This window comes from Beta vulgaris, chromosome 9 (genome assembly GCF_026745355.1).
Source record: "Beta vulgaris subsp. vulgaris cultivar EL10 chromosome 9, EL10.2, whole genome shotgun sequence".
Taxonomy (NCBI): Eukaryota; Viridiplantae; Streptophyta; class Magnoliopsida; order Caryophyllales; family Amaranthaceae; genus Beta; species Beta vulgaris.
In genome coordinates this window covers 33,340,556-33,357,188 of record NC_079210.1, presented here as the reverse complement: position 1 = coordinate 33,357,188, position 16,633 = coordinate 33,340,556, and the positions used below count along the sequence as shown (strand labels likewise).

At 36.0% G+C, this 16,633-nt stretch overlaps 1 protein-coding gene across 1 annotated transcript; it reads right to left on the bottom strand.

The window, feature by feature from the left end:
• Nucleotides 1–8,920: 8,920 nt before the first annotated feature.
• On the bottom strand, nucleotides 8,921–16,378 carry LOC104903413 (probable glycerol-3-phosphate dehydrogenase [NAD(+)] 1, cytosolic). The gene is made up of 5 exons (XM_010691438.4): nucleotides 15,110–16,378; nucleotides 14,797–15,018; nucleotides 10,608–10,855; nucleotides 9,683–9,822; nucleotides 8,921–9,552 (listed from the first exon to the last, which is right to left on the bottom strand). The coding sequence occupies exons 1-5, from the start codon at nucleotides 15,768–15,770 to the stop codon at nucleotides 9,432–9,434; spliced, it is 1,392 nt and encodes a 463-aa protein (XP_010689740.1). The 5' UTR covers nucleotides 15,771–16,378; the 3' UTR covers nucleotides 8,921–9,431.
• Between the last annotated feature and the right edge of the window lie 255 nt (nucleotides 16,379–16,633).

Below are 16,633 nucleotides of genomic sequence, written 5' to 3'. Positions count from 1 at the left end.
TGACATGTCTTATTAAATGGGTCGATTTCGATGTTTACATTTTCATAAAAAGATGACATGCTTAAAGCTCGTCAACGCAATTGCTAAGCAAATTTAGGATTTTAATGTACAAAATGGGGTTTAATTGACAAGAAGAAGCTTAACACGACACCAATTGGACACTAAAAATACTAGGTTAGTTGAAATACAATGAGGCGGGTTAGTGTCAAGGGTTATTCTACCTATTTTTGACACAAACCCGGCAACTTGTTTATAAATGACACAAACATGACATGAACACGAGTTTTATCAACTCTATGCAGGAGTGTTGACAACATATATCAGCGTAATGCTTGGGAACATGTTCTCATGATATGGAGGTAATAAGTATTCGTATCTAAAATTGTATGCCAAGAGGGTGAGTTGATGATGAGGAGGGAGTACTAGTGGGCTAGATACAAATAATGTTGCCAATCTCCGTTGATAGACTACAACCTACGACTATGGGCAAACTAGCCCCTGGGGTTTCTAGGCAAACACACTCTAACATTTAAGCTAGTTGATAGTTTTATATAGATATTTATTGGATGACTTTTTTTGAGTGTTTAGGCTTGTAATGAGCACGTACCTTGCATGGGAATGGATATGGCATGGAGATATTAACAATGCGGAAGCACTACCAAGCATGGCCTTAGGTTAGCTTTCTTGGCCTTGCCTCTTATATTGAGTTGGGCTTCATTTAGGATCAATTAGCTCTTGCAATCAGAGAATGAATGTCGCACAATCCCTTATAGGATCTTGGTTCATACTCTAACCCTAAAACCCTACTATTTCTTTGGGCACGGTTCACTTCAATTAAGTTCATTTTAGCTCATTTCAGTTTAGTTTAGTGATAAATGAGATTTTGTGCTCATTCAAGGTCATCTTTTAGGCTTCTTTTAAGCTTTGGTCGAGTCATTTTCGTTAGTTTTTCTACTTGGTTCATACTCTAACCCTAAAACCCTACTATTTCTTTGTACTTTTTTGCACTCGATTTCAATCCAAGTAGTTGCATGCTTGATTTTCTTTAGTTTATTCAATTTCTCTACTCGATTTCTTCTTGCATGTTGGTAATTCGTGTTTCTATGTATGATATGTTGTTTATCATGAGTAGTGAGTAGTTCCATTTTAGGGCTTGGGGGTGAAAACCTCTCTCTGTGACTATGAATAGTTGATTAGAGCATTTTGATGGGATTGTGAATGTGAAAATTGAGTTTTAGTGTAATTTGATTGTGGGTCTCTTTGCTTGATCTGAAACTCTTCTAAGCTATCCTAATTGTAATCGAGAGGTGCATTTAGGATGTGTAGCTCACTAGACTCACTTGTCTTGAATTCACTAAGAGATTAGGTCCTTGAGTCAAAATTGTGAACTTGATGTACTTAAGCATGTTAAATTGAGTAATTACCACGAGAGTAGGAGTTTCTTAGTCTAACATAGTACTAATTTGCTTGAGAAGGTGAGTAGTTGTAGCATATAGTTCACTTCATCACATCCATACCTCAATTAACTAGTTCTCCATTAACTATCTCATATCAACTTAGATTGGAGCCTCATCCCCAAGTCCTATTTTCATCATATTGTATTCTCATTATAACTTGATTGCATGCCCTAGTTTAATACAACCCTCAATTCTAGTTGTAATCGAAACTCATCCTCTAATAGTCCAAAATTTGTGTTCACTACAGGTTCTCCCTTGGGTTCGATCCCTTGCTTGCCCTTGCTACTTGTTAGTGGGTTGTGTTGTGGTGTTTTATAAATTGTAATTGGAGGGGATCCTTGGGCCTTAACGATATCCCGAGTGTCAGATCATGTCCTACCGTTTAGTTCAGTCAACTTCAACTCTAATAATAATAATAACTATTATTCCTAATAATAGCATTATTGTGAAAAAATTGACGTCAAGGTTCCCAACTAAGCGAATAATTTTTAAACTACCAACTATATATTATCCTATACCTTTATCAACTTTGTGGGGGTGTGAATTTGTGCAGGCCTTGTAGGTTGACTAACGTCCTACAACAGGTTACTAGTCACGTGAGCTCATTGAAGGCATATGTGATCCTTAGTCTTTCCTTTTCTGTGTTCATTTTTACCTTACCGTTAAACAATGGAAAATACTCATGAACTTGATTCCCAAAGGGGAAAGCGAAATTCTCAAAATTTTCCATCGAAGAACTTGTTTCCGGCTTGATTGATTATTCCTTATTTCTTTAAGAACCATTCTCTTCTCCATTTCTCTTGAATTCGAGTCCAAAATACGTAAAAGAAGGTGCAAACTCAATAAGATGTTGGTGGTCAAGCAGAGAGAAAGTGATGGAGTGGGGAAGTGGAGGAGAAAGAGGAAGGAGGTGCGTTTGGTATAGGCAGGTGGACAACTTGAATCAGACCAATGAACAAGCTATCCAGATGAACGAACATCAAATTTTGGATCGCACAATAATTATTCATGGATTTGATGTGGTTCCAGAAATTATGAACAATATTAAATGGAAGAAAGTGCAAAAACTCGACAGAGCATCCGGTAAAATAAAATGATATGAAGAAAGATGAAATGAACTTAAACGACACAAAATAAACTTTCCCTTATCGTTTTTTGGAATCGTACAATACTATCGCTCAGGAAGCTTTTTGGAGGGACAAAGCACAAACCGTCATGGGGAGGCCTCACGCACTGGACATGCAAATGAGGCAAGCACAATGATGTTATGGTGGCTCTGAAGAATAATCATGCATATACATAATTGTATGTCATATTAAAAGCATGAAAGACAAATGAATCATATTTTTCAAGTTTCACTAACTCATCAAAAATTAATTTGAATCATCCATAGTGAATTCGCCAGATTGTAATAGGCATGTTATTATTGGCTACGCAGTGTGAACGCATAATTGATTACCTCATTGAAGGGTTTGATTGAAAAGTGTTTTGAAGTCTCCAACAAGGTTTAAAGCAAGACTCGTAAACCTTATTGGATACTGTGAAATCCCATGGACTACTTCAGGACTTATTCAATGTAGATTTTCACATCATAACTTCTAAATTGGTCACTGAACCAAAAATTGGGTTCGGGGGTGAGGGTATAACCATGATTAGGAATCATGTTTGCTCATTGCTAGTCTTCACTTAATACGATTCACAGCAAGTTTCACGCAATTAAACAACCAATTAATCGGTTTCAACACCCTAAAAAATGTTAGTCGTGGTTGGTTCATTGAACACATAATAGACTACTTTTTTAGTGACACGCTAATAAGCAATCATATTACTGAGATCCTGAACCAATTGTCCAATTATCTTATTAGGCATTATTGCATTTATTTAGGTCTCGTAATTAGAAATAATAACATGTAAGGTGTTGAAAGCAACAAACATGAAAATAAATATGGAAATATGTACACAAGTGTAGAGAAGAGAGTATAGATTATATACAAAGGACACGAAATTGCTTAAATATCTGCATCGTGAAAAGAAGGATAACAACTTCAAGCAAACAAATGAGAATTGAAGAAAATAACTTAATCGCCTTGGTCTTATGAAGAACCTTCGAAAGAGCTGTAACTCCCCGACTACTAATTCACTATCTAAGTAGCAGCAGAAAACCTATTTAGTCGAGGCATTACTGCCGCACCTTCGGTTAGGAAGGTGCAAGGCTACAATCATAAACATATTTAAACATTAAGAGATATAATAGTGATAACTTAAACATCGTATATTATATTAAAGTAGACAACGTTAACGTTACTTGACATAACATCGATAACTTATATTAAAACATATGGTCTTACATTCTAGTTAAGTTAACCTTACAAGTTAATAGCACTATTAGTAGATGATTTAATAAGGTGGTAATCCTTGCCACTATGCAGTGCCATCGTCCCCAGCAGTACCTAAAACATAAATACAAAACGTTATGAGCCAAGGCTCAGTAACAAGCTACTCCAGCAACGTAAATTCATTTCAACTCATTTTATTTGCAAACAGGGGGAAAGAATAACTCAAACATTTGTCAAAAATACCAATCATTCAGCTTTACCTTTATAAACCATTAATCCTTTTATCTATTTTTTTCTTACTCTGGTTGCTGCAAAATCAGTCAGCTCTGGGACGTCTCCCAGCCATGTGTATGCACCACTGTGCAAGGACCTGTGTCCCGGGCATTACCCTACACCAGTAACGGGCCAGTGCCTTAATAACAGTAACGGGCCAGTGCCCCAGTAAATAGCTCGGTACGTATACGACCGCCAATCAGCTCAGCAAACCAGTTCTTTCACTTTACGTTATCATGTTCCGTAATTTTTATTATTCATAGGTGATAATCATCATTCATTCATCTCAGCTCTACCTTAATGATTTAGGTAGCAAAAATCATTTCATATCATCTTTTCATAAACCATAGCTCATGATAATCCATCCAGTTCATAAATCTCATAGAATGTACTTACAAATATATCATAGTAATCATCCCGCAACTCAATAATAAACATTTTGATAAACTTTTACCAAATCACATTGTTCTCATGTTCATAAAAACATTTAGGGGTCGTTTGGTTCAAAATAAGGAATGGAAAGGGAATGGAATGGGATGAAAGGATGGAATGGAAATGGAATGTGTTACTTTAGACACTTGTTTGTTTTGATGTAGGAATGGAATCATTGGCCTAATGACTCCCTTACTTTTTGTTTCCTATGGTGTGAGGAGGGTTTCAAGATGGGGGAATCAAAATTGGGCTAGTAAGGGAGTAAAAAAAATGGATAACCCAACCAAACATAAAATAAGGGAGTGTGTTACCTCAATCCGTTTCCAAGCCTAAAATATTTCCAACCAAACGGACCCTTAAAGGGAATTGCGGGTACTAGCAGTAGATGTTACCTTGATTGCAGAATAATAATAATAATCCTCTTCTTATGTCCTTGATATCGTCCTTACTGAGCTCCGAGGAACGAGTTCTTTTAAGTTTCAAAACGAGTATTTTTATAAGTTAGAAATTGATATAAGTGCTCTTTAAGTATTTTTTTTAGTTTATACTATTGTTTATATAAGTTATAAAGTCTACTTATTTAACGATTACGTAATATGTTGATGTTATAATAGTTTATCCACAACCTTTATACTTATCTTATGATAATCGATAAATATTACTTAGAAATCAAATTAAAAGTGTTAACCATATTTTAGTCATATTATCATGTTATGAAAGCTTAGAATTTAATAGTTGTACTCATATAAGTGAGTTAGTTATTAAAATTATAAGTATTATAACTTTTAAACTAATTTAGGAATATATGCTAAAACATGTTATAATTTAGATGATTAAAGGCTTGGCCATCTATATTTTAGTATAGACTAATAATTTACTAAACTTAGGTGATTAAACTATAACATATTAAGTGACTTACTTAACTAATGATGAGCATGAATTACTTAGCACCATTTAGTATGTAGGAATTCAATATCTTTAAAGTCAACATTCAACATAATAAATATGTAAAACAAGAAACTCACTTAAGAGAACACACACTCATGCAGGGGAGAAACGGGGAGCTTGGCGTTGCGGCAGGATGCCCGGCGAATGAGCAGCGTTCTGAGGCGGCGAAAGGCGATAGAAGGGCGGCGCGCAGAAAGGCGAGTGGTGTTAGGTGGTGGTACCGTAATGTCGCGCAGAGGAGAGAGAAAGATAGGCGTGCGGGGGGAGGAGGATGCAAGTAGGGAGGAGAGAAGGTGGGTGCTGGCTGGGCGACGGTGCTCTGCGGCGGAGGAAAGGTCGGCAGGTGGGCGGCAGAGAGGCGAGTGATGATGTGTGGTGGTGCTGTGCGGTTCGCGAAAGAGGAGAGAGAATGGTCGTGCAGGGAGAACGACGAGGAAGAGGTGCGGCGTGGGGGGTGGTGGTGCCGCTGCCACTGGGCGGAGGTCCTGACTTCTCGACGACAGTCAGAAGATAAAAGAGATGGTGGCTATGGTGGTTTTTTTTTTGTGGTGGCCGAAACAAAAGAAGGAAAACAGAGAAGTTGAAAGATTTGAAAACTTTTGTTTCAAATTCTTTTAGTTGATGTAGACTTCTGAACTATTGCTGTTGATTTTGTGATTGTAAAACTCAACCATTCCTCCCTATTTATAGAGAAACTTCCATCTCAGTAGATGAATTTCAGAATTTTAAATTACTAAAACCATTCAAGAAAACAAGTGGCTAAATTCAGAGGTTTTGAGAAAACCAGTGGGCTAAGGGTGGTTGAGAGAGTGAAAACTCAATTAAGTTTACTGAGATGGTTTTTGACTTGTTGAGAAACCTCCATTCTTGTCCTTCCACGTATGGAGGAGGAAGAAGATGGAGTTATTGCTTCCCTTTTAATTTTTGTTTTATTCTCTGATTTTGGGAGGGAATAATGCTAGGCCTTTTTGTTTTGTTTGGGCTTCAAAGGATTTGGTCATTGGGCATTGGGTCCATCAGAATTTTTAACCTTAAGTCCTACATCATTTACAAGATTGATGCTAAATTTAGTAACTTAATTTATGAACTTCATTAACCCAAAATTACCAAACAAAATAACTTAGAAATTAACTTAGAAATTTTTAATTACTAAATTTGGATCGTTTTTAGTTGATTAATTACGATTCGTACGTTATTAATTAAATAATATTAAAACTTGGGGATATTACAAGAGCAATCCTCAAAGCTTGAAAAATGAAATCACTGGAAGTTTGAATGTATGAAGTGTTTAAAGCTCAAAAAAGTTCGTAGGAAAGTCCATCTAAAATCGAGTGAAAACGATGTTAATCTATAGGGAAAAGGAAAACACATGATAAGATTTTAAGATGCATGGCACGCGGGCATGTGTGCTTGACGCATCACGATGCACGGAGCGCATCCACTTCTGCACTTCTGATTTTTGTTGTCTGTCTCGATGTCGCGCGTGCACAACTGTGGCGCGCCGCCAAAACGTATCCATGCGCGTGAAGTTAGAGGTGTGTAAAGGGTATGGTCGGACCAGAATTTGGACCAAACCATGAATTCCGGTTTGGTCCCAGTTCGGAGATCTCGGTCCGGTCCCCAATCCGCTGAAAATCAGGATTTCAGGTTTCTGGTCCGAACCGGTGGACCAAAATTTTTGTATTTTTAGTTTAAAAAAATTGTTTAAAGATTAAAAATAATTTCAAAGTTATGAAGTTAGAAAGCTAAAAACCTACTCTTTATTAACTTTAAGATTATTTTTGTTAGAATTATTAGTTTATCTAATTTATAAATATGTATAAATATAAATAAAAAATAATTTTTTTAAAAAAATGCATGTTCCGGTCCAACAGGTCCAAAATCAGAGTGGACCAGCCCGAAATTGTTCTTGTTCGGTCCCGATCCAAAAAAGTTCATATTTCGGTCCACCATTTATTGTCTGATCCTTGAACCGGTGCACACCCTACGTGAAGCGCATCCGCATATCTGACCGAATTGTGTTATATGTCTAATCTTTAAAAGATTTTTTTTATCCTCATTAAAATATTATTTCTTAGGGTTCGAAAATCATTTATCTCAAAGAATAAAATCTGATTCCCATAGATTTAGAAAATACTTATTAATTATCAAGAATAATTAATATTTAAAAATATAACTATTTGTAAGGAATAACTAATTGGAATTTTCGAAAATGACTTTTAAAATGCACAAGATGTAACTTAAAATGTCAAATATATCCTTTTTTATAAGAATTAAAAGGTCTAAATATTAAATACTTAAGTAGGCCATACGTAAACGAGTTTCAAAAGTTGCGATCCGACTTGTTTGGACCTTGTTCATAGTAAAATTAGTGTGCACGAGGCTCACGCACGTGAATCGGGACACACACTACTATAATACACATAAACCCATTATACCACAAACAGATACACTATATGAAAGAGAAATATACCATATTACAAACAAATACATTATAGCACAAAGAAATATTATCACAGCTAAACATACTATAGCACAGAAAAACATATTATATCACATACAAAACACATTATAGTGAAACTGACAATATTTCCTAACCTTCTATAACAAGTAAAATTCTACAATCAACTATCAATCTGACTTGTGTGGACCCGGTTCACGTTAACATTAGTGTGCACTAGGCAAAACAACATATCATTACTGAACAATCCACTATATTATATGAAAACTCACTATATTATACAGAAATCCACTAATATTTTTTTTATTGGGGCGGTAGCTCTGAAAAGAATGATTGTCTATCTTTTCTTTCATCTCTGGAGAAATACGATCGGGTGGGGCTAATTCAAACCCCTCATGTAAAATAAGAACAGCCACACTATATGCAAAAACTCACTATATTATTCAAACACACTTACTATATCATTCAAATACACACACTATATCATACAGAAACTCACTATATCATTCAGACACACACTATAGCATACATAAACTCGCTATATCATTCAGAAATACACTATATCATGCAGAAACTCACTATACCATTCAAACACACTATATCAAGCAGAAACTCACTATATCATTCAGACACTCATTATATGGAGAAACTAAATCATTTCATATGTTAGAACACGTGTCAGGATATATACTACGCAACTTAGAACTTCCTGTATGTTAAAACATTTTAATTAATTCCTCTACTTTATTGCATATAATTCACATTATGTTTTCGTTAATAAAATATACTATATTGTATACAAGTTCACTATATATCTGTAGAATTCACTATATGAAGTTAATATCTTACCAACCCGGTGTACACTAAGTTAGTGTGCACGGTCCATTTGAGTTTTTTTTTAATCAACTATATAACAAAAACCTGAAAAATAGAATAAGAACTTCAAGAGTTCGAAAATGAAGCAGTTATGAGAAAGAAACCGAAAAAGAAGGAAATATGATAAGAGAAAAAAAAACAAAATGGTAAAAGTTGTAATCATTACAACCTACCTAATATCTATTGGGTGCATACTAATTAGTGCACCGGGTTCATGCAAGTTTATTTACAAAAGTTATTGCCGAATAGAGTATTTTGAGTGTATAACCCATACAAAACATTTCATAAACAACAAATGTCACCAACAAAGAGATAAATGAATCAGTATAGAAAATATCAACTCTATAAGAACAATAAATACATCCCCACAAGACCACACCTATACTAGCACATCATACAAGAGCTTCAAACTTCAACTTATCTACCGAAAGTTCAAAGGGCGATCGCCCCTCACACTAAATTCTCAACTGCTTAAACCCATAGCAAGAGTATTCGTAATCCACTAATCCCAATCCAAACGCCATCTACAAGTGATGTATACAACATTTAATCAACCCGAGACTTTTATTTTATCACATCAAAACTCTCCAAGGTGATTCTTTGCGCATTCGTGATACGTGTCATAATGATCATAAGTGCAGACCGCTCTTACTGCCCAAGAAGCGAGGGTATGTAAAACGCATGGGACTGTGCTATTGCAATACGTTCACGGGGATCATTCATTGTCTCGTCTCTCAATGTTTGAAGTATAGCCTGGGATGGGAAATCCCTGCATACGCAAGTCAATATAGATATTAGATTCCAGTATTCCACTCCGATGAGATCGTTGGTATCGCAACAACTTAGAGATGTTTGAGAATGAGTAAGCAATATAGAGCATCTCGGAGATGGGCTTTTACCTAGTTATAAGTATGCTATAGAGTGTCTTCAGGATGGGACAAAGTTCAACTGGAGCAACCGGCTTCTTTTCTTCAGGATGCAACACACTGATGGAGGATTGACCTAGTAGTTCATAAAATGCTTTCACAGCAGAGACACCCTACATGTAATCAACATATCGTCATCGTTAGACGTTAATCAGCATTTCTTAAGCCCTAGTCAGTATATAGAAAAAAGGATCATAGAAATATGCCGAACATCAATTAGGCAACAATAGATAAAGAAAGACAAAATGAATCGTACATATATGAATCTAGGGATGTAGACGGTAGGCCAGAGACGTGCTTACTAAAGAGCACGTGGTTAAAGCTAAATGCCAGACAAGACAGCATATCTACCGAAGGACAAGGAGTTTGAACACATATGGCTGACATTGACAAAAGCAAATAGGCTAAAAGATAAATGTGTATTGAACTTTTGTGTTACATTGACCTCAATGAAGAGAACATTTGATGTCTTTCTTTTACACGCTTTTTAAGAAACAAAAATGCAGTTACACTTGACTACAAAATGCACTGAGCCAACCTTGACATGCCATAATTTGGCTCAGACCACTAAATTGCCAAAACCTGTAGCACCATTTAGACCTCTTCACCACCCTTTCTAGACTTCACCTAACTGTATATTTATGTCATGCCGAATACACAGACTCGATGCAGAAGGAAGAAGAACCAACACGTGACTACTTATGTAGAGATTATTTGCATGAGATACATATTGTAATTGATATGTCAAAGAGGGTAAATTGAAGTAGACCAGCAAGCAGCACAGGATATCTAAGTCTGCATTAAACCAAGTAGTAAATACCGAAAACAGAAGAGATAGAGATAGTAATCGGGTGACATTATATGTCGACTCATTTGGCTAGAAGAGCTTTCTCTGTACCTGTATCATACCCTTGCCCTTGATGCTGTCACCCATATCAAGGCTCAGTTCACCCTTAGCCAACATTTGGCCATACCATGCATTTCGACCTTTCAACAAGGTAACATAGGTATCTGCCAGCAAAGGACCAGCAAGTCTCTCTGGTTCTTCTGCCAAAAGATGTGTGATGAATATCATCTCTGACGTACAGTACGCAAAATATACAGATTTGCTGGTTGCGCTCTCATTAGTTAGAGCTGCTACCATTCCTGTACAACCCACATAGAAGTACAAAATTTAGAATCTACAGTTTGACGTTTATTTACAATTTGCATTCAAATCTATCTGCCTCGTACTCAATGCTCTAGGAATATAATCCCCAAACATGAGATATTTACTGTTGTATAGCTCTTCAAAATCTTTTGAAAATCTAAAGGAACGGAAAGATTCTTGGATGTTTTAGCATAGAATCGCACAATACTCGTCAAGCAAATAACAACCTTGGACAAATAATTGCAAGCAATCATCCACTATCAGAGGAAACACGATAAAAAGGGTAGGGATCTGATTTTTTTGATATGGCTTTGCCTTTCAGCAATAACACGAAAACTTATGTGCTTTATCCTTTTAACAAACAACTAAATATCTTCATTCTTCAATTAGAACTTAAAAAGTATTGTCGACCATCATTTGAGGAATATCGATGTTTACTTCCTCAATTATGCTTCAAACACTGGGTAGAAACACTATAAATCTATCCTAACCAAATAAACTAGTCTTCTTCTACTGTTCTGACTTCACCAGTAAATAGAAAATCCCTGGAACTAAACAATTGTGCCAAAGGATAACAATAAACATCTCACATTTCAAGAGAAAAATGTCAGAAGGTTTTATCCGTTTGAATTCAAATATCAAACTTTGCAAAGATCACATTATATTGTCTTTCTTTTCTACTTGTATTTATAATTCAGCCTTGATAGTTAATGTTGACCCTAGTTTTGAAGAAGAAAAATTAACAAAAAATGAACTAATTAATCTAATATATGTTGTCAAATTTATGTTATGAAGCTATCATTATAAACAAGAACAAAGAGCATACTTAGAGTTCAAAGATCGAAGTAAAGAGACTTGAATACTGAATTAAGTGAAGATGTTCTTCTATGATGAGATTAAAGATTGAAGGAATATATTATGAGCTGTAATATTTTGCTTGTAAGGAACTGAGTAAAGCGTTTGGTAAGGAACTAAGGATTCCATATGGTAATTACATATTGGTCCCATAAAGGAGCAGTTCCCGTAGCACAGTCATAGGAACTAAAATTGGTTGAAGGAAACAATCTAAAGAACTAAACTAAATCTTGGTCGAGTAAATATTTCGGTTTTAAATATTAATCAAGTCAGAGTGTCTTCCAAAATTGTAGGACTCACTAATTCCATAAATTAGGTAGTTGAGTCTAATTAAGATATTTTTAACTATAAGAAAATAATTAAAATCTAAATAATAGTATGTTTTAGTTAAGAAGTTAGGATCTTTTAGCTATAAGATAATATGATCTAAAAGGATAACTAGGAAAAATTGACTTGATTAATTTTAATCCCATGATTTACTTGAGTTCCACGTACACACGCACGATCTCATGATCATGGGACGCTAGTAGTGCTTGGTCCTCAACCTAAGGAGCTTAAATGGTAATGCAAAATTATTATGAAGAGCATGGGTTAGTGGATGAGTTTCTTGCTCATTCCAAGTGTCTATTAATAGTTGTCCATAACCAAGTTCTAAATCGTGTCTGACTAAGTGGATAATAATCTAAGTGAGTTAAAGAGTTCCAACTTGAATACCAATGCCTTTGTTCCTTTCATTCCATTGTTTCCTTTACCTTTCTCTTACTCATTCTACTGCTTTTCATTGTATTTCAATGAAAAAAGGGTTTTGAGTGAATCTCTATTTCTGTAAGAGATTTGCGAGAAGCTGAAGTGAGGACTTAGAATTATGTCAATAGAGGAGCAACGGTCAAGGAAGTGTTGTTGGGAACTCAAGTTCATCGAGGAACTAGAGTCTGTGGTCCTAGTTTATAATAGGGTGTATGTGGTAGTTGGCCTATTATAGTAAAGAGTTAAGTTTAAAACCCTTGGGGTCAACATATATCCTAATTGGGCCTAGGAAAGTTTTCCGCTTTTCCTTGTAAACATTGTTGTGTTCCTTTGTTCAATTTCTATCGTGTTTTTACAATTCCGCAAAAAGTACGCAGAATACCTATACAACAAGTCCCCCCCCCCTGCTATCGTGTAGTGTACCTAGATAAGAAACAGTTAATTTTGGTATTATGTGCTAAAAAGTAAAAACCACCACTTTGTTTCACTATAAAATTGCATGCGTTGTGCCTTCTCAAGCTCCGGTACCGGGGAGGAGGGCAGACTGTTGCTGTTAGATCAATGTTAGAACAGATGTACTCTAAAATATTCATGGGGAAATAGTGTCACAGGGGACCATGGAAAGTACATTTCACACGCTATAATCTTTCTAAAGCAACCCAAAGCATCAAAAGAATATATAGTCCCCAGGGTCCAAAAGGCCAAAACATGTCCAAGACTCTGTAAATGATTATTCCTGAAATCTGTGGAAAATCTCTAACTAATTAGTAATTTTTTTTGGTATTGACTAATAATTATTTATGTTTAGGATAAGCTTCATGAATGAATGATGATCTCCCAACTCCCAAGCCAAGGCAAGCAGCCAATCCACTGGCAGTTGGAAGCAACTGCTAATAAGCATTTCAGCACCAAAGCTGCATAAAGTTGAGGAGCCCAGTTCAGACAGACTATCAAAGGGTATGTCTTTTAATAACAAAGCATCTCGTACAGCATGCTTTTTTTACAAAGCTAGCTTCAAGGAAGAGGTGGCACTGATGCCTACAAATGAAATGTGCATTGTGGCAATGGGAATGCAGAACATCTATGACCTGTGCCTAATTGCCAATTATGTTTAGAGCATTGCTGTAAGCTTCTGAACTGATAGGGAGAAGCTAGACATATGGCTCAATGAGTTTTGATTTGTTCTTCAACTTCATGAGCTGCTTAGCCTCTTATTTCAGTTACTGATTAAATTGATGAAACAAACTAGTAAAACTCTGGGATTGGGATACTCAGTTGCACAAGCATTAATTTTACTGCCTACTTTATCCCCTATTGATCCATTATACTCTTTTTGACATTATGTCTTGACTTTTAGGTAACTTGCTGTTCACATTTGAAGATGCTCAATGCGGATTGACAATTAGGAAGTCATAATGGTAACCCTTAGTTTTTTTATAGTCATCTTGAGCTGATTTGAGCTCTGATAGAGGAAGGAAAGATCAATCCATGCTTTTGTAATGTATTTGGCATGGCTGAATAACGACTCAAACCTCAAATTACGCTTTCAATTTGTCAGCAAGTTGCAGACTTGGGTTGTGCATATGGACAACCTATTGTGCTTTCTGGCTCCATCTTCAAAGATGTATTTTTTCGATTCTTATGTTGACTAGGTTTGTTCTATTTATACCAATCAAGATGTTTTGGGAGATAAATTCAGTCTGGTCAGCAGATTTATAGAGACCAATTAAAGTTAATAATTGAGGGTATAACAGAAAACATGCGGGTAGTTCTTGGGCTTAGACGCTTAGTTAAGGCATGGATTAGTTGAGAGATTGATCTCACTCTCTCATACAACTATCATACAACTATGAGTTCTAATGGATTCTTTCAATACTCCACAGGTGGGGGTTTTCCCTCTCTTGGATTTCTTTTGTTAAACAGGTGCGTTGTGCTCTATAATTAATTAGGTCTTTCTCCAATTTCATTCTTCGATTAATTGTCTCATTTGCAATGATTCAATTGTATAGATTCCACAGAAATCTCAACACCTTCTCAAAGTAATATTACTGTCTCCTATTCAGAAGTTACAGAACTTGCCATTCCTAACCCTACTGCCAAACAACCCCCCCCCCCCCCACACACACACACACAACCCCACAACCACAAGTATGGCTGTGCAAAACCCGGTCGAGACCTGAATTTGGATGGGAATCTTCAGACTCAGGGTCGAAGCTGTAACGATTACTGTATGAAACCAGACAGGGGATCTGTATAATACATTAATTTAACAAACTCTTTGATTAGTCTAACCAACAGCACACAGAATGATTAGAAAAGCAATAAAGGTACTTACCAGCTCCAATAGCATACACATTCTTTAAACCTCCCATAACTTCATGTGTGACAAGGTCACTATTATCCCAGACTATGAAATGTGGCTGTCTGAGAAACTTGGCCAAAGGCTTCCTCCATTTCTCAGCTCCACAAATTCTGGCATTAGCATACTCTTTGTTGTAAATCTCTGAGGCAATATTTGGTCCTCCAAGATATAAAATGTTTTCCATGGGAACTCCAGCTGCCAAAATCAATAATTCGAATTCAAGACACAAAAATAAAATGAATAATATACACACAGGCACTAACTAAGATGAAGAAACAAGTCTTACAAGCTCGGTGAATGATCTGAGTAGGAGTGACAATCCGCGGCACAGGCTCCAATTCAGCCTCTATACCCTTTGCCAAAGAGATAATGACTGGTGGAGAAATCCTTTCCTTCCAAAACCGACTAATCTCCTCGAAAACCTCTCGAGTCTCAGTAGATGGCAAACCATTCACCACCACATCTGCATCCCACACAGCCTCTTGCAAATTAGTTACAACCTTTAAAGGACACAAGGGTGTGTCAATCATGTTCAAACAAAACCCATCTTTCAAAATCTCATCAGCATTCAATGTACGATCACCTAACCTTGCTTCTACATATTTCAAGTATGCACACCTCCTAATTAACCTTCTTAACACATCTTCCCTCGAATTAATCACTTCAAATAGATGTTCAGCCGTTGCTCGATCAACTTGTCTTCCTGCTCTCCTCCATAACCTAATTGAAACCTTATCTCTAAAATGACCATAACTATCTTGTAGCAATGCAATAAATACACTTCCCCAAGCACCTGCACCTACTCCAACTATTCTTAAAGGATCACCTTCTGCTTTCCCAACATGCTTTCGAAGCTCATCCAACTTCTCCTCTAGTGCTCCATTTATAGATCCATTTCCATTTGGATACACATTATTATTATAATCAATTTCACTACTTCCCACCATTTTCTTCCAACAATCTCAATTCAATATAACAATGGCGGAAACAACGAGGGTTCAGTTTTTTTGAGCTACCTTTTTTTTTTATCGACAACAGATATTCATTAAACAATGAAATAAGAACAGTAACACATCTACTTATCCAATACTCTTTCTGGGTTTCCCCAATTCTGAAGAATCTGAATTTCCAATGCTAAGAATTATAAGGGGATATCCAGATTTTTGGAAGATCCCAAATTCCGACCTCGTCGAAAAGGATTGATTTGCTCCCAGAATTTTCTCCTGGAAAGTAGATTGTGTACTATAATTGGACTTTTTAGATGAAAACTGGGAATGTATGAATCTAAAGAGAATATTGTGTGTCGTATAAGTAATTTTTAGTTAAAAATATCAAACTTTTGAGTTTTGACCTTCTTCATCTCGTTGTCAATGTGAGAAAGAGTCAATTTTTTGGAATCTCAGAGTTTGTTTGTTTTTTTTATCTTTGTTGTTGGATCTTCGTACAAGTAAACTTATCTTTAAATAATTGACGAAATAAACAAGAGATTTTTCCCTACAAGAAAAGAAATAATACCAAGAGGTTTCGGAATGAGAAATCCCACTTTTCAAAATATTTACTTCTATTTCACTTTTATTCACATGTTTACTTAACAATCTCCACTCTTCATCCGTTCAGGATGTCACAGAAAATTTTAATCATAGTAAACCCTGTTGAGAAACAGTGGAATGAACAATTCCACTGTTTACATGTGTGAAGTCCACTGTTCACATATGCGTGAAGTCCATATTTCCTGCGTGCATTTAATGCATGTCAGGTAATTTTTCCCGTATTGAAAATTTTGCAATTGTGCACAGTAGAAATTTGCCTA